Source organism: Schistocerca serialis, chromosome 3 (assembly GCF_023864345.2).
Source record: "Schistocerca serialis cubense isolate TAMUIC-IGC-003099 chromosome 3, iqSchSeri2.2, whole genome shotgun sequence".
Classification (NCBI taxonomy): domain Eukaryota; kingdom Metazoa; phylum Arthropoda; class Insecta; order Orthoptera; family Acrididae; genus Schistocerca; species Schistocerca serialis.
This window is the reverse complement of record NC_064640.1, coordinates 361,704,064-361,723,798: the sequence shown is the minus strand read 5'-3', so window position 1 is coordinate 361,723,798 and position 19,735 is coordinate 361,704,064. Positions and strand designations below refer to the sequence as shown.

Below are 19,735 nucleotides of genomic sequence, written 5' to 3'. Positions count from 1 at the left end.
GGCGGGTGGGGGGAGGGGAGAGGGCGAGAGTGGCGGGTGGGGGGAGGGGAGAGGGCGAGAGTGGCGGGTGGGGGGAGGGGAGAGGGCGAGAGTGGCGGGTGGGGGGAGGGGAGAGTGGCGGGTGGGGGGAGGGGAGAGTGGCGGGTGGGGGGGGAGTGGCGGGCGGGTGGGGGGGGAGTGGCGGGCGGGTGGGGGGGGAGTGGCGGGCGGGTGGGGGGGGAGTGGCGGGCGGGGGGAGAGTGGCGGGCGGGGGGGAGAGTGGCGGGCGGGGGGGAGAGTGGCGGGCGGGGGGGGAGAGTGGCGGGCGGGGGGGAGAGTGGCGGGCGGGGGGGAGAGTGGCGGGCGGGGGGGAGAGTGGCGGGCGGGGGGGAGAGTGGCGGGCGGGGGGGAGAGTGGCGGGCGGGGGGGAGAGTGGCGGGCGGGGGGGAGAGTGGCGGGCGGGGGGGAGAGTGGCGGGCGGGGGGGAGAGTGGCGGGCGGGGGGGAGAGTGGCGGGCGGGGGGGAGAGTGGCGGGCGGGGGGGAGAGTGGCGGGCGGGGGGGAGAGTGGCGGGCGGGGGGGAGAGTGGCGGGCGGGGGGGAGAGTGGCGGGCGGGGGGGAGAGTGGCGGGCGGGGGGGAGAGTGGCGGGCGGGGGGGAGAGTGGCGGGCGGGGGGGAGAGTGGCGGGCGGGGGGGAGAGTGGCGGGCGGGGGGGAGAGTGGCGGGCGGGGGGAGAGTGGCGGGCGGGGACTAACATGATGATTTTCAATGAAGGAATCAAATGTTGTCCACCAGGAGGACAGAAGAATTTGAGTGAAGAGACAAATGGGTCATGAAGCTGCAGATGGTTATTACAAAGGAATCATCCTGGTACTTGCCTCAAAGTTTTGGAGAAACATTGGAAAATCATTTCAGTTCTGTACACAGGCAGGTATCACCTTGACATGATTCATATCCTCCAAAAATTAGTAATTAAGTATGGATCTGATTGGCCATTTGTGAACTTGGGCCCCACTCCCGCCACACCTCACTCCAATATGCTAATCACTGTACGACATTACTCAATTAGGGCACTTGAGTTTTTCCGTTCTTCCTGCATTAAGGCCTTCTAGGGACCACATCCTTTCATTGCTCCTTCAATTTCTTCTGGCATTCTGTCACTTTTTCCTTTCTTTAGACCATTTAGTACCTCTTTCCTTTTCCTTTCTCCCTTGAAAATTTTCAATTCTTAAAACTTTCCTCCTAAATGTTTCTCTTCCTAGCACTACCACATCTCTTATGTTGTTTCTTTCTTTCTTTATCATTCGAATTCTAGTGCTTGTTGATATCTCCCCCCCCCCCCCTTCCACACACAAGAAAATAAATGATACATGAAGATATTGTCCAATTTGCTAGCGTATAACCATCCTGGTTTCATTGCTGTGTTTTGCTGTTTTAGATAAGAATGTTTTGTTGCATGTATACTTAATTGTACCATACGAAATTCCCATCTAGTGTATCTTTCCCACCACAGAAGTTTTCTTCTAAACCATTTTCTTGCACTGTTTCCCAAAATATCATAAATTAATAATCTTTTTTATTAGACCATCAGTTCTTAAACATTTTGAAGCACTTTTTATATTCAGTGCTATGAAGAAACTATGTTAAATGTAACACTATATGAAGCATTATTCGTTTCGTTCAGTAAATATTCAAGATGTGGTTTTTTGCATCTACTTGGGATCAAGTTACTGAACTAATGATTCTGAAGTCGCAGGAAACAGTATGGCCTGTAATTCGTCATTCCATCACTGAAATGCTTGGTGAGTCACCAGCTCTTAATTTATCGCTTAGGTTGCTATCACCTCACATGGACACTATTTCTAGGTAAGCTTCAGCACCTCACATTAGTTACAAAAGTGGGATTAAAACTCTATGGAGTATCCTTTCAGTACTTTTCTTTTTTTCAGCTTGACTCACAACCGCACCTCATCTTTTAAGGCTGGGAAAGTTGGCTTTTCTTTAATAATGTAAGATAGTCAAATTACCCAAGCCTCCACTATGAATGTGATGAAAAATGTTTGGCAACTCTATTATTGTCTGCCAGTTTACAGGTGTTGCCCAGAATTAGCCCACTAAATTCAGTTGATATAGTCTTGTCAACTTCATGAAATATTCTGAGTAATTCATATGTAAGTTGAGACACTTTGTAAATTTATTTTCTCAGCTCCTGAGAAGTTTTGCTACATATAAATTTACATAATAGTTCAGATCTCACTGGAGACTCAGTATCAGAGCTGTACATGGCTAGAATGAAATTTAGTATCAAAATCGCAATAAGATCTACGAATTTCTACCACTGCTACTGTGCAGACTAAATATCAGTTTTTGATATTACTCTCACAATTGTGGAACATCTGATGTCCAAAAGCCCTCTATAATTGTCCAAGAGGTTATTGTTGTGGCAAAAGAGCCAAACTGACCTGCTCTAGAAAACAGTTTTTGAAAGAACTAACTGCAGGACGAGCACAAGGCTCTGTTTGCAGGCTCATCTTTTAGGACATTGCCTTGAGCTTCTGTTGGAAAAACCAGGAGCGCGAGAGAAGCAAGAGGTTGCACTGTTTATGCATACTACACAAGAACCTTGTTTATCTGGACCAGATGAGACCAGATGTAATCCAAATTACTGAAAATCTGGAAATATTCTACTAAATGCAAAAACTCTAATATTTACTACAATATACAAACCTTTTATTTTGGCACTAGCAAGAAACACTTTTTTGTACTTATACTACATAATTACTGAAGTCTACTTATGTTAATTTACTGAAATAGTTTGGAACTTGTGTGGAGTCTGAGCAGCAGCAAATTCATGGAGGAGTTTCACTAACTTCAGTTGGGCTGGAGTTGTTTCTGGCAGACATTCTAAAATCTAAGTTAGCTGTAGTTTTTCGAATTGTGCTGTTGCCCCCGCACGAAGCAGTTCACCATCACTATCATTATCTGTAGTACAGCAGGTGATGCAACAAATTTTGTCATTACTCAACATGCCATATCCAGCATCACTGTCATTCTGCAACCAGGCATCTACGTTACATCCAAACAATCATGAATTTATGCTAACATTTCATGAAATTCAGAGGTGTTGACAACTTCACAAACTTTGATGGTGGAACACAAATAGCAAGCCATACTGTTTTCTGCAACTTCAAAATCATTAGTTACGTAACTTGATTTCAAGAAGGTGCAAGCACAAAAACCTCATCTTTGGTATTTACTAAACCATACGAATAATGTTTCATCCAGCGTTTCATTTCTTGCTTTCTTTATTGTACTGCAGTTCTGCAAACTTGCAGTTCTGCAAACTGTCTTTCATTATCATTTTGAAGTGGAAGTCTTCAATTTCCTTTCAGTTTGACACAACTGATGTCTCTACATCATATTCTGCAGCTATGTTTTCCAGCAGTTCTCCTTTGACAGTTCTGTTTAGTAGTTTCAACTTTTTGTCCATCGCAAAACCACTTACTTTCGCTTCAAACCAATTCCACTCAGGCACATTCGAAACATAGGAACAATACAACAGTACCAGGATAGCTTCTTAACTCTATAAGGAACAGAGTCACACTAGTTACACTGACTGCAGTAACAGAAGCTGGAAGCATATGATAGGTGATCTGTGTGCTGCCTGTGGTGCCAACAGAGTAACTGTACATATACTGTACTGCACCAACTATATCTATCTCCTGATTAATGAGGGCTTAATAAATGAGGTTCTTGTGTATCTACTATGTGCAGTAATAGGTGAGAAGATATAAGTAGAAGACAAGTGCAAACATGCACAACAAATACTGCCAGAATAGTAGACAACAAAATATCTGGGGCTGATGTCAGGCAAGCTGCAACTTCTATTGGGTTCTGTGAAAGTTACTTATTAATGTAATTACAAGGTCATTAGAGATGGAGCACAAGTTCAGAATGGGAAAGAATGAGGCAGGAAGTGTCCCATGCCCTTTCAAAGGAAATGTCACAGCACTTGCGTTATGCTATTACAGAAATCACGAAGCAAAAAATTAAATCTGGCTGACTGGACACAAGATTTGAGCCATTGTCCCCCCAAATACGAGTTCAGTGTGTTATCACTGTGACATCTCACTTGGTAATTGGATCTGAAGTTAGTAATAGAATGTCCTAGAATGAAATTTTCACTCTACAGCGGAGTGTGCGCTGATATGAAACTTCCTGACAGATTAAAACCGTGTGCCGGACCGAGACTCGAACTCAGGACCTTTGCCTTTCGCGTGCAAGTGCTCTACCGACACAGTTTTAATCTGCCAGGAAGTTTCAATAGAATGTCCTGCAGAGATGTCTTTAAACACCTTAGTATTTTGATAACTGTTTCACAATACATTCAGTCATTAAGATCCTCTGCTATTATCTCTATTCTCCTTCCTCAAAAAATAGTAAAAATCACAATCGTGATAACATGACTGAAAATAATTTCTAAAAATAGTTCATGGTTCGATAAGAAGCAGCAAATGAGAAAATTATCAGTATACAGAGTTGGTAACTATTTTTTTCTGGAGGAATGCAAAGTAGTAAATGAACATACTCAATGGAAATTTCATAAAATTATATTTTTACCAACTCCTGAGACTGTAAACAATGGTCTTATTTACATAGAGGTGTCAGTGAAAAACTATTGCAAAATGCAAGGTAAGTTAGCAGAATGTTGTCCTATTTCTAGTCTGACTGCTTGTGTACCATACAAACTAATGTAATTTAATGAATATACATAGGTGAAATGACTTTATATGTTTGGGTATACCATATGCAATGAGTAAGCTTAGCCAGACAAATGAACACGCAAAAAAATCGCTACTGACAACATACAAAAAACAGAAACAATGAAAAATTAATTTGGACACAGTAAAATTGAACAAGGAATAAAAAATAGCTGCAGTAAACAGGAAAATCTGTTATGGAAATAATCCTGTTTCACACACACAAATAGTGCTTAAATTTGTAGTTCACAAAATTAAAAAACGGACATGAGAGTGAGTAAAATCTGGCATAAAATGACCACCTGGAGAGCAATCATATGTTTTATGTAATTTTTTATTTAACTGTCTTGATCACAAAGTTTTTTTAACAAAATTTCCAGTCTCTTTTCTTCAGAATCTAAAACAGATTGGTTGGTTGGTTTGGGGAAGGAGACCAGACAGCGTGGTCATCGGTCTCATCGGATTAGGGAAGGATGGGGAAGGAAGTCGGCCGTGCCCTGTCAGAGGAACCATCCCGGCATTTGCCTGGAGTGATTTAGGGAAATCACGGAAAACCTAAATCAGGATGGCCGGACGCGGATTGAACCGTCGTCCTTCCGAATGCGAGTCCAGTGTCTAACCACTGCGCCACCTCACTCGGTCTAAAACAGAGGTGAAAGACGAAAGCATTACTCTCTACTACATTAAAAGGTTAAAAATGAAACAGAAATCAACCAATTATAAAGCAGAGCATGTTCCGGATCTCCTCCCCAACCCCTGAACTGATTTCAACCAAATTTGGCACACAAACAGCAGGCCCCAAGTATCAGCACTGTGTGGTTTATAACCTCTTAGCTCCAATAGGACCAGATATATGGGCCAAAATGTGTTTTTCCCAGTCCCTTGCATATAGGCTGCCCTGCAAAACTGGCAGATTGTGTGGGAAAAGTATCAGCTGGCCTTACCATCGTCATTTGTGTTGCAGTCTACCTGTCAGGGGCACACAATGGTTTCCCAGCCTTTTCTATAAAGGCTGTACAGAGAAATAAGAAGGATCTGCAGCAATTCATCAACACACAAAATAACACGAGTGAAAGCTGCCATGAATGCCTCCACATGCATATGCTGGGCGATTCTCAAATATATGCAAATATTTTAATATGTTATTCTACAAGTACAACTAAAGAAAAAAGTTCATATAAACATAGGTTAGCAAATGTTTAGTTAAGTAGTTATGGCTAATGAAAGATTTTGCCTGAAATTTAGCAACTTCGCTAATATGAAGCCATCGCAAAACTGAACGAGGTTAAAGTAAAGCATGACTTCCATTTATTTTGTTGTTGTTAATCTGGTGAATCTAATAAAAAATGTCCCAGATATGTATCTGCAGTAGTTTTCCAGAACGTCCCGAGTTGCAAAGATTATTGCACAAGTAAATTTGTTTCCTTTCCATTAAGAATGTAGAAACGTTTATGTCATTGTTAGCAATTGTTCGTGAGTTGTTTCAGTCATTTCCTAACCATGAAACGAGTTGATTTTCTGTATTGTTCTGCAAAAGAACATGATAACAATAGTCTAAGTGAAACCACATAGTAACTGTTGTAGTCTGTAGATTATTCATGAAATAGGGATGCCTTTCAAATTTATGACAGAGGAATATGTTGATATGGTGTTTATTCATGGCAAATGTAATGGTAATGCTACGGCTGCAGTTAAAGAATATCATGTACGATATCCAACTCTGAGGATTCCGTATGCACAAACCATTAGTGGAGTATTTTGAATGTTATGGGAGACAGGTTCTCTAGCTTGCGTTCATAATCAGTATGAGCACTTGATACATGAAGACGACGATGAGAATATTATGGATGTTGTTCAATGTAGCCCGAGTACCCGTACAGGATGTATCTCTCTCAACGATTAGGCATTTCAGAATCTAAGGTATGGTGTACACTGAAGTACAATAATCTATATCTTTACCATACACAAAAAGTGCTGCCTTGTCTGCTTGTGCCTGCATAACACATAGATAACTGTACAAAGTAATTACAAGAAGGTTCATTTAGAGGTACAGTTCTTAAAAATATTCTTGGTTGTACACAAGTATGCAAACAAACTTTTATATTTAACCACATAAAAATCTATTAGTTTTCTGATAGTTTTGTAGCTGATCTGAATTTAGTAGAGTGTTCAAAAAATAAAATTTAATTACAGAAATCATGCAAAAATTGAACATGTTCTGGCGACTTTAAAATTTGTATTTCTACACGAAGAAGCATTTATTACTAAGAACAACAGGAAAGAAGAGAGAAGCATGTTTATTTTTTATTAGCATCCGGAAGATCCTGCCCTTTGCTTGGAGTTGTGCAACTGGTTAAATACTTATCAGCAGTTGCACAAATACATTTTATTTACTGATGAGGCACAGTTTACTCAAGATGGTTTACACAATTTATGTAACTAGCATGTATGGTCTGAAGCAAACCCACATGCAACAGTGCAGGCGAGAAGTACTTACAATTCATTCAAGAAGAAATAGCTCACTTGCTTGAAGATGTTCCACTTGCTATGCAATTGCAAATGTATTTTCAACATGAGAGCATGCCTTCACATTTTACCAATGCCGTTGCTTCACATTTAAATGAACATTTTCCCCAGAAATGGATTGGTCACGGTGCTACATGTCTGTGGCCATCCAGATTGTGTGATTTAACACAAATGGATTTTTGTGTATGGGGATGGATGAAAGACATAGTTTACGAGGAAAAAGTCAATACATGTTAGGCATTACTTGCTACGATTATGAATGCAATAGATGAAATAAAGAACAACCCTGTGAAACTGAAATGAGCAGCAAAACCTGATCATACACGCGCTGCTAAATGTATGGAACTCGGCGGAGACATTTATGAACATTTATTGTGATTGTATTGTGGAATTGTATGTACATTGTACTACTTTCTTAACACTGAGCTTTGTTTTTTCTGGTTTAACATGAATTCACATGTGCTATGGTATTAATAAAAGCAGGTTATCTGATACATTCATACAGTTTCAATTTATGTCATTACCATTATTTTTCCAGAATTAAATACTCTAGAACTTCTGTTGAAAACTTTGTGCAATTGTCTGGAATTTAAAAAACAAATTGGGACAAGCAGTTAATAATATAAAAAAAATTACAAAATTACTTCTTTGCATCTCTGGATGTTCTGGAAAACTACTGCAGATACATGCCTGAGACATGTTTTATTACATTCAGCACATAAAAAAATAAATAAATAAATAAAAAATAAAAAAATTGGAAATCATGCTTTTCTGTAACCTTGTAGAGTTTCGTGATGGCTTCATATCAGCGAAGTTGCTAAATTTCAGGCAAAATCTTTTATTAGCCGTAACTCCGTAACTAAACATTTGTGGACCTATGTTTATATAAACTTTTTCCTTTAGTTTTACTTGTAGAATAACATATTAAAATATTTGCATAGCTTTGAGAATCACCCTGTATAAGATACAAATGTTATCCTGGGGGTTGCTTGTGCCTGCATAACACACAGATAACTGCACAAAGTAATTACAAGAAGGTTCATTTAGAGGTACAGTTCTTAAAAATATTCTTGGTTGTACACAAGTATGCAAACAAACTTTTATATTTAACCACATAAAAATCTATTAGTTTTCTGATAGTTTTGTAGCTGATCTGAATTTAGTAAAGTGTTCAAAAAATAAAATTTAATTACAGAAATCATGCAAAAATTGAACATGTTCTGGTGACTTTAAAATTTGTATTTCTACAGGAAGAAGCATTTATTACTAAGAACAAAAGGAAAGAAGAGAGGAGCATGTTTATTTTTTACTAGCATTCCAATTTCTTGTGCAAAGGGCGGGGGGTGGGGTGGGGTGGGGGGGGGGGGGGTGCATGTTTGCATGTTGCTGACACCCGTTTATCATTTACAATGTTGTTGTTCTTTTTACCAGTTCTACTCTTCACTCTTGGTCTTTTTCTCCAGCGCGTGCATGTGGAAACGAATGACACACGCACACACACACACACACACACACACACACACACACACACACACACCATGTAGAACAGCTGTGTAGTGATAAACTAGGGGAGGAAAAAAAAACACCTTAGGTCATCGCTTTCTAATGTAACACACTTTATAATCCATGTCAAATCCAAACTATTATTGACGGATGACTATTGCTAACAAAATTATTATTGAATGTATTAAACAGCTGGAATGTGTTTCTTGATGATAAATGTATTTTTAAATGTTAAACTGTTTTCAGTGAAAAAATGCTTCACTGTCAGTCAAATGTAGTGACACTTGAGACACACTGTAGCTTTCTATTCTGCTGCTTTCTTCTATCTACTTTCGTGATGATAAAATGAGAACACTAATATAAAAAAGATTTAATAACAAAGAATCGTTGCCCAAGATGTTGGAATCATTGATTCCAATACTAATCAATTCCTAGAGAATTGGAATCAGAATGTGACATATCCCTAATTAAAATCATTATGGATAAATTTTTACTCCAATTTTTTTGCAGTAGTATAGTATAAGTAAAAATACTACCTATAGGCTGCACACCTTATATAAACTACACTTTATTTCAAAAATTACTTTTAACATTGAATCTTGTTTTATTTTTTAATACGTACTACCCCAAGAACTGACGTCATTAAAGATGTAAAAAGTTATGATCACAGTCCAATTTATCTCCCCTAACTCTCAAGCAGCTTTTTCAGCTCAGTTACCCAACTGCTACAGCAGCGGTGTTGCAAAACATATTTTCCAATACAAAATATCGGCTTAGAATTTTTTTTTATAAGCACCACTTATCAATTAACGTTTAAAATGCACAAATGCCTGGGCATTTACAAATTTTGGGTATTTGCCCAGGCATTTATCCTGGGCATTTGGCCCAACTTATAAATGTGCAGGCATTTTCAACCACTACCTGTGATGATTGCAATTGCTTTCTATTTATACTGGGCACATGAGACATACTTTCAAAACAAGATTTAAAGAGAACACATACACCTGCAATAAAACTTAAAAAATAAAAAGTAATGGACATAGCACACAACGTGAAAATTTTGCACCCCATTCCTAAAAGTAGATATCTTATCACATGATATTTAAATTTTTGTCATTAAGAGACAGCATTCTAGGGTACGCATGGCACATAGGGCTGTGTGCTGCTCCCTGCAGGAGCGTCTGCTACATTGAATGGCACAACAAGAACTGTAGGCGAGATAAACTAACATCAAACTACAAGTACCCTGCACCATCTAGCAATAGTTGCTAAACTTCACTATCTTCCCAACGTAAATTATGTTATCTCTCATTTATTTTTGAAATGTTGATGTAATTTACTCTTTTCTGTCATTTCACACCTGATTCGCTTTCCATTTTCACTTTTCTTACTTATTGCTCTAACCACAAAATAAATTTGAATATGTGAAACACACTAATATATGTGCGCTCAAAGCTTGTTCCACATTCGTCCTTCAGAAATACCGGGTGGTTGTAATTAAAGTGCAGCTACTCACAGAGTTCAAATGTGGGCTGTAATTATTGTATGACAACGAAACTTGGTAGATATACTAATGTGTTAATGTGGAACTGATTTAAACTGGAGAAAATTAGTTCAAATTTTGGCATGTGCAAACATGTCATTGTGAACACAAGAAAGACGTATAGAAATGTTTCTACATGTGTTGTGTTGGCAGAAGAGCCAACACCGTGTTACTAGTGGAGGCCGAAATGCACACGTTTTAGCTCACGCAGGCTGGTGTGAGGAGGGAAGGACTATACTTACGTGAGGTCTGGAACATGACAAGGAATTAGAATTCTGAAAGCGGACGAAATTAGTTTGATATTAAACTTTAATCCATTAATGATGAACTTCGCTCTTGACGGTACATGATTCACAATATCTGTTCAGAATACATTCATAGTAACTGAATATGGCGCCTTGCTAGGTCGTAGCAAATGACGTAGCTGAAGGCTATGCTAAACTGTCGTCTCTGCAAATGAGAGCGTATGTAGACAGTGAACCATCGCTAGCAAAATCAGTTGTACAACTGGGGCAAGTGCTAGGTAGTCTCTAGACTAGACCTGCCATGTGGCGGTGCTCGGTCTGCAATCACTGATAGTGGCGACACGTGGGTCCGACGTGTACTAACGGACCGCGGCCGATTTAAAGGCTACCACCTAGCAAGTGTGGTGTCTGGCGGTGACACCACAATATGTATAGGATTAGGAACAGACCATGGGCAGAAAAGAGCAAACAAGTGAGAAAGACATAAAGTTTATTTTATTATTAACCACCACTTACACAATTTTTCAATTCAATAAACTTTACCAACAGCCATACACTTTAAGATATTTTATTTTATTTTATTCTCAAAGCAACCAGTTTCGGCAATTCATTTTGCCATCTACAGGCTCCATATGTTTTTACGAATCAACGAACTTATCGTATAGTGCCATAAAACTGGATATTGTAAAATCCGATTGTTGTGCAGCTGGTTCAGATGAGCACTGAAGACATCAACAAGATGCTGTACAGCACGGTTTGCACCAGCGTAAATTGGGTCCACATTAACTCATTAGAATATCTACCAAGTGTCGTTCCCATATGATAATTACAGCTCCCACTTGATCTCTGTGAGTAGCTGCACTATAAATATAACCACCCAATGCTGATTCTGAAGTCATCTATTCAATTTTAGCATGATTTTGGTAATTAAATTTTATTTTTTGAATAGTTTGCTATATTCTGATCAGCTGTAACTGTCAGAAAGCTCATAGATTTTTTCATGATTAAATATAGAAGTTTGTTTGCTTACTTGTATAGAATTGAGAATATTTTTAAGAACTGTGCCTCTAAATGAATCTTATTTTAATTACTTTGTACAATTATCTGTATGTTATGCATGTGTCAATGACCTTGAAGATAGCATTTGCATATTTTCTAGTGGATGAATCATGCATGGAAACTCTGAATTGTGCTATTTTAGATATTAATGACTTGTTTCGGCGGAGCACAATGAGAGGTATATCATGTTTACAATATAACTTTTTCGTTTGTTAACCTTTTAATGTAGTAGACAACAATACTTTTTTCTTTTAGTTTTACTGTAGATTCTGAAGATGACTATTGCGTAGCTGATATCAATGATCTTGTTCAGAAAGCTTTACTACCAAGACAGTTAAATAAATTATGTAACACATGAGAATGTAAGGTGTCTTACGTGTTTACTGAGATAAATCACAACTGATGCATTTTAACACTCAAGAGGATGCTCCAGTTACACAACCTCAAACTATGCTTAAGTATTTAATTTCCAGCTTATTCACTGATTATGATTCATAAAAGAAAGGTTACCGTAATTAGTTACATAAGTACAACATCAAAGGTTAGAGTAATTTTTCTGACTGGTTGGGTGGTTGATTTGAGGGAGGGGCCAAACAGCAAGGTTATCGATCCCATTGGATTAGGGAAGGAAGTTGGCCGTGCCCTTCCAAAGGAACCATCCCGGCATTTCCTGAAATGATTTAGGTAATCGTGGAAAACCGAAATCGGGGTGGCCGGACGTGGGTTTGAATCGTTTGTCTTCCCGAACATGAGTCCAGTGTGCTAACCACTGCACCACCTCGCTTGGTAATTTTTCTGAGAAGGTGTTACATGTCATAGCATGAAACTATTTATTACATGGGAAGTGAAAACAGAAATGAAAATGTTACTCAATATTTCAAGGAATGTTTGTTTAGTATAAATGGTACATTTATTGTTGCTACGGGGTTAATTAATGTGTGCTAGTGCAGTGGAACATGACTCTGAGGTAGCCTGTTTCACCCCTGATGGTCAACATATTGTTATCTCATTAGAGATGGACCTGACGATTAGATTGTGGAAAGATGGGGAAGGAAATGGGTTGTGTCCTTTTCAAGGAAAGCAATGTAAGATTTGCTTTAAGTGAATTAGAAAAACCATATAAAATCTAAATCTGGATGGCCAGATGGGGATTCAGACCCAAGTTCTCCTGAATATGGGTTGATTGTCTTAACCACTATGTCATCTTGTTTGGTCACTGGCAGGAGCAATTTTCTTCAGAGGAAATTGATCATCAGCAGAAACGAGACGGCATACAGTTCATGATCATTATACAGGGTGTTTATAAATGAATATCGGGGTTTTAACACTTTATAATACTTATTACATTTAACTTGCAGTTAAAAATGATATGTCAAATGAAAGAGAAACTCAAACAGTTTTACCAAGAACCTTATAAATGTTCAATGTGAGCACCATTTGTCACATGGCACACATCAATTCTATTTACCCATGCACCCAAGTGCTGGATAGGCCGCAAGGGGCCCAATGACAGGGATTGCCCAATGACAGGGACGGTGCTCCCTGCCGCCGTTGGATAAGCAGCTGCAGCAGCAAGTCGTATACTCCTAGCTCACTCATTTGTTACATAGTTTAATTCTTAATTTCTTTGCGTGTTTTGGTACTTGCATTGTTTAATTCATAAATTTCAGGCGTATTATAGTATTTGAGAGTTGTAGCATCGCGTTTTAGTACCTGAATAGTGTAAAATCGCGTAGTCTCCTTCCGCCGCCGAGCAGTGTCAGCAGTGCGCAAGTAGCAGCATTACTGCATTTACTAGGCAATCTTGTATTTTAATAACCGTTTAAATTTTGTCGATTTGTTTGCGCTCTCTGTAGATTAGTTCAGATGTTCTTTGCAAAACAGTTTTTAGCATGGATAGGGACTGCAACTGCTGTGTTCGGATGCAGGCTGAGTTGGCATCCCTTCGCTCACAGCTTCAGGCAGTGTTGGCTTCGGTCACACGGCTTGAGGCTGTTGCCAATGGGCATCACTGTGGGGGTCCGGATGGGGGTTTGTCGGGGACGGCCAGCTCGTCCCACGCATCCCCCGATCGGACTACGACTGTGGTTGCCCGGGATACTGCCCGCATTGAGGCTGATCCCTCAGCTGTGGTAGAGTGGGAGGTCGTCTCAAGGTGGGGCAGGGGGCGAAAGACATTCCGGAGGGCTGAACGGAAGGCCTCTCCAGTTTGTCTGACGAACCGGTTTCAGGCTCTGTCTCAGGCTGATACTGATCTTTGGCCTGACATGGCTGCTTGTCCTGTTCCAGAGGTTGCCCCTCAGTCTGCAAGATCCGGGCGGTCACAGAGGGTGGGCTTACTGGTAGTTGGGAGCTCCAACGTCAGGCGCGTAATGGGGCCCCTTAGGGATATGGCAGCCAGAGAGGGGAAGAAAACCAATGTGCACTCCGTGTGTATACCGGGGGGAGTCATTCCAGATGTGGAAAGGGTCCTTCCGGATGCCATGAAGGGTAAAGGGTGCACCCATTTGCAGGTGGTTGCTCATGTCGGCACCAATGATGTGTCGCTATGGATCGGAGGAAATCCTCTCTGGCTTCCGGCGGCTATCTGATTTGATGAAGACTGCCAGTCTCGCTAGCGGGATGAAAGCAGAACTCACCATCTGCAGCATCGTCAACAGGACTGACTGCGGACCTTTGGTACAGAGCCGAGTGGAGGGTCTGAATCAGAGGCTGAGACGGTTCTGCGACCGTGTGGGCTGCAGATTCCTCGACTTGCGCCATAGGGTGGTGGGGTTTCGGGTTCCGCTGGATAGGTCAGGAGTCCACTACATTGAACAAGCGGCTACACGGGTAGCAGGGATTGTGTGGCGTGGGCTGGGCGGTTTTTTAGGTTAGATGGCCTTGGGCAAGTACAGAAAGGGCAACAGCCTCAACGGGTGCGGGGCAAAGTCAGGACATGCGGGGACCAAGCAGCAATCGGTATTGTAATTGTCAACTGTCGAAGCTGCGTTGGTAAAGTACCAGAACTTCAAGCGCTGAAAGGAAACACCGAAGCTGAAATCATTATAGGTACAGAAAGCTGGCTTAAGCCAGAGATAAATGCTGCCGAAATTTTTACAAAGGTACAGACGGTGTTTAGAAAGGATAGATTGCATGCAACCAGTGGTGGAGTGTTCGTCACTGTTAGTAGTAGTTTATCCTGTAGTGAAGTAGAAGTGGATAGTTCCTGTGAATTATTATGGGTGGAGGTTACACTCAACAATCGAGCTAGGTTAATAATTGGCTCCTTTTACCGACCTCCCGACTCAGCAGCATTAGTGGCAGAACAACTGAGAGAAAATTTGGAATACATTTCACATAAATTTTCTCAGCATGTTATAGTCTTAGGTGGAGATTTCAATTTACCATATATAGACTGGGACACTCAGATGTTTAGGACGGGTAGTAGGGACAGAGCATCGAGTGACATTATACTAAGTGTACTATCCGAAAATTACCTCGAGCAATTAAACAGAGAACCGACTCATGAAGATAACATCTTGGACCTACTGATAACAAACACACCGGAACTTTTCGACTCTTTAAGTGCAGAACAGGGAATCAGTGATCATAAGGCCATTGCAGCATCCCTGAATATGAAAGTAAATAGGAATATATAAAAAAAAAAGGGAGGAAGGTTTATCTGTTTAGCAAGAGTAATAGAAGGTAGATTTCAGACTACCTAACAGATCAAAACGAAAATTTCTGTTCCGACACTGACAATGTTGAGTGTTTATGGAAAAAGTTCAAGGCAATCGTAAAATGCGTTTTAGACAGGTACGTGCCGAGTAAAACTGTGAGGGACGGGAAAAACCCACCGTGGTACAACAACAAAGTTAGGAAACTACTGCGAAAGCAAAGAGAGCTTCACTCCAAGTTTAAACGCAACCAAAACAGAAGCTAAACGATGTCAAAGTTAGCGTAAGGAGGGCTATGCCTGAAGCGTTCAGTGAATTCGAAAGTAAAATACTATGTACCGACTTGACAGAAAATCCTAGGAAGTTCTGGTCTTACGTTAAATCAGTAAGCGGCTCGAAACAGCATATCCACACACTCCAGGATGATGATGGCATTGAAACAGAGGATGACACGCGTAAAGCTGAAATACTAAACACCTTTTTCCAAAGCTGTTTCACAGAGGAAGACCGCACTGCAGTTCCTTCTCTAAATCCTCGCACAAACGAAAAAAAGGCTGACATCGAAATAAGTGTCCAAGGAATAGAAAAGCAACTGGAATCACTCAATAGAGGAAAGTCCACTGGACCTGACGGGATACCAATTCGATTCTACACAGAGTACGCGAAAGAACTTCACCCCCTTCTAACAGCCGTGTACCGCAAGTCTCTAGAGGAACGGAGGGTTCCAAATGATTGGAAAAGAGCACAGGTAGTCCCAGTCTTCAAGAAGGGTCATCGAGCAGATGCGCAAAACTATAGACCTATATCTCTGACGTCGATCTGTTGTAGAATTTTAGAACATGGTTTTTGCTCGAGTATCATGTCGTTTTTGGAAACCCAGAATCTACTATTTAGGAATCAACATGGATTGTGGAAACAGCGATCGTGTGAGACCCAACTCGCTTTATTTGTTCATGAGACCCAAATATTAGATACAGGCTCCCAGTTAGATGCTATTTTGCTTGACTTCCGGAAGGCGTTCGATACAGTTCCGCACTGTCGCCTGATAAACAAAGTAAGAGCCTACGGAATATCAGACCAGCTGTGTGGCTGGATTGAAGAGTTTTTAGCAAACAGAACAAAGCATGTTGTTATCAATGGAGAGACGTCTACAGACGTTAAAGTAACCTCTGGCGTGCCACAGGAGAGTGTTATGGGACCATTGCTTTTCACAATATATATAAATGACCTAGTAGATAGTGTCGGAAGTTCCATGCGGCTTTTCGCGGATGATGCTGTAGTATACAGAGAAGTTGCAGCATTAGAAAATTGTAGCGAAATGCAGGAAGATCTGCAGCGGATAGGCACTTGGTGCAGGGAGTGGCAACTGTCCCTTAACATAGACAAATGTAATGTATTACGAATACATAGAAAGAAGGAGCCTTTATTGTATGATTACATGATAGCGGAACAAACACTGGTAGCAGTTACTTCTGTAAAATATCTGGGAGTATGCGTGCGGAACGATTTGAAGTGGAATGATCATATAAAATTAATTGTTGGTAAGGCGGGTACCAGGTTGAGATTCATTGGGAGAGTGCTTAGAAAATGTAGTCCATCAACAAAGGAGGTGGCTTACAAAACACTCGTTCGACCTATACTTGAGTATTGCTCATCAGTGTGGGATCCGTACCAGATCGGTTTGACGGAGGAGATAGAGAAAATCCAAAGAAGAGCGGCGCGTTTCGTCACAGGGTTATTTGGTAACCGTGATAGCGTTACGGAGATGTTTAATAAACTGAAGTGGCAGACTCTGCAAGAGAAGCGCTCTGCATCGCGGTGTAGATTGCTCGCCAGGTTTTGAGAGGGTGCGTTTCTGGATGAGGTATCGAATATATTGCTTCCCCCTACTTATACCTCCCGAGGAGATCACGAATGTAAAATTAGAGAGATTAGAGCGCGCACGGAGGGTTTCAGACAGTCGTTCTTCCCGCGAACCATACGCGACTGGAACAGGAAAGGGAGGTAATGACAGTGGCACGTAAAGTGCCCTACGCCACACACCGTTGGGTGGCTTGCGGAGTATAAATGTAGATGTAGATTGCTTTGCACAGCCTCCACGTTCACCCAATCTAACGCCATGCGATTTTTTCCTTTGGGGCTTCATCAAGGATCGTGTGTACATGCCTCCACTACCAGCAGACCTCCCTGAATTAAGAAACCAGATTGAAGCAGCTGTTGCTACAATCACTGGAAACACACTTATCAATGTCTTGGAAGAACTCGGCTATAGACTTGATGTGTGCCGTGTGACAAATGGTGCTCACACTGAACATTTATAAGGTTCTTGGTGAAACTGTTCGAGTTACTGTTTCATTTGACACATCATTTATAACTGCAACTTTAATATGATAAATATTATAAAGCATTAAAAGCCCGATATTCATTTATAAACACCCTGTATCGTTGATCAATAGCTTGTATTTAGACCTATCCTGTGTGACACTTCATCATGATCTATCCACCAGATGTTGACAGAGTTTGCCCCCCCCCCCTCTCGATGCTATTCTGAAACAACAAAAAACATGGTAACAGCACAAAAACAATGAAGTAGGGTGTGTGTGACCTTTCATTACAAGTGAAACAAAAACAACAAATAGTGATTCAATACTTTTAGTTACAGCTGGAAGTATTGCACAGTCACTTCCAAAAGAATGAGAAAATGATGAATGATATTTATGAAAATTAAAGTAATTTTACACAATTGTATTTGATGTAGGTATGCAGCCTCACTGAATTGTTAACAATAAGTCGACAACATATACACCACCGATTGCAAACATTTATTGTAAATCTCACAAATGTAATTCCAGGTTAAAGCTACTATCAATGTGGTTTAAATGCTGAAATGTCATAAATGTCAACATGAGTACAAGAAATAAAATTGATGTGAGCTTGTGTGGCTCTTGACAGTGTTTGTTACAGATACTGTCAGTATTTGATGCATGGACACCATTCTCAAGAAACTGTCTCCTCGGTGTCTACACATTCTACATGTGTAGCATGAAACCACTATTGACAATCTATGAAACTGAAATAATTTTGTACAGTGAGTTTCTTTTAAAACAAATTCTATATAGAAATTAGAAATTATGATTTGTCATACTGTCTCCACCACAAGTCACTATGAAGAATATATTAAAACAACCACCACCCTTTTTTTTTTTTTTTGTTTTTTTTTGTTTTATACAAACTGAAAATCTTACTGGGAATTAATAAGTAAGAAAGAAACACAAATGAAGCACTAACTGATATTTTTCATTACAATTCAGAATTAAAGACAGCAGTACACACATACATGAACAGACATGCAATATTCACACATAAAAGACAAGAAAATTGAGGACAAGTACAACAGGTGAAAGTATCAATGGGGGGAGTTATAAAATTTGCTCAATTAGACATGCCTTATTATTATTATTATTATTATTATTATTATTATTATTATTATTATTATTATTTTATGATAGATGCTTTTCAGTTCTCTCCAGAACATGGTAGAATAATGCAAATCTCATCTGCAGCCCACATAACATTCCTTTATTACTGTTACTACACAATACACACACCTCAAGGCAAAGAGATGGTTTGCATGCAATTTCTGATAGCAAAACAGTATACGACAAATTGATGATATGAAATTTGAAAATAAAACTGAACTCAATTGCAAAAGCTTTCAGAAATACAAGCCCACATATGAATAAGTATGATGATTTCTTAAAACTAAAAGAAACACACAGAATGCAACAATGATGGTTTCCAAACCAATAATTTGATCTAGGAATACAGTACAATAGGAGCTCAGATTCTACACAAAACCTATTATGTATACATGCATGTACAAGCTGGTCTCTATTACATCCTTCCTCGAGACAGTAGGAATAGATTTTACTGCACTTTCAACACATGAAAAATCAATGCAATGGAATGGTTACACCATCATACATACAATATCACTCCACACTATCCCAAGCAAATTTAAGACTTCTAGAAGTGGAGAAACAAATGGAGCATGTCTGCTGAGTACTCTGTTCATACAGATGACATTTTGAAACACGAAAACAAAGAAGATTTGCTTACAGTCACAAACAAAATATAAAATTGTATACCTCTGGGATCTGAAGTTCTTCTATTTCTAAAATGAATATATCCAAGCGATCCAGAATATCTGCAGACAGTTTTGCAAGCATCGCAAAGAATAATAAGTAGTGAAAAAATATGCAGTATTTAAGCCGTGATTTATTTAGAGCACTGAAAAAAATAAGGCACTGCATTACAAATAGAGTACTATTTCTAACATTATTTCCTTAAACCTCCCAGGACACAAATTGATGTACGATATAGTTAAAATAATGAGTATAATTAAGTTTACAAGTATACAGTAGTACTTTACTTTGTTGCACCAGTTTATAAAGAATGTAGT

The 19,735-nt window shown here is 40.0% G+C and overlaps 1 protein-coding gene across 1 annotated transcript in view; it reads right to left on the bottom strand.

Annotated features, from left to right (window-relative positions):
- LOC126470167 (protein jagunal) overlaps window positions 1-19,735 on the bottom strand; it is a 54,553-nt gene that overhangs the window by 12,517 nt on the left and 22,301 nt on the right. Inside the window, exon 2 of the mRNA XM_050097808.1 lies at window positions 19,422-19,563. Coding sequence (XP_049953765.1) covers window positions 19,422-19,563 — 142 coding nt within the window. The remainder of the gene's footprint in view (window positions 1-19,421; window positions 19,564-19,735) is intronic.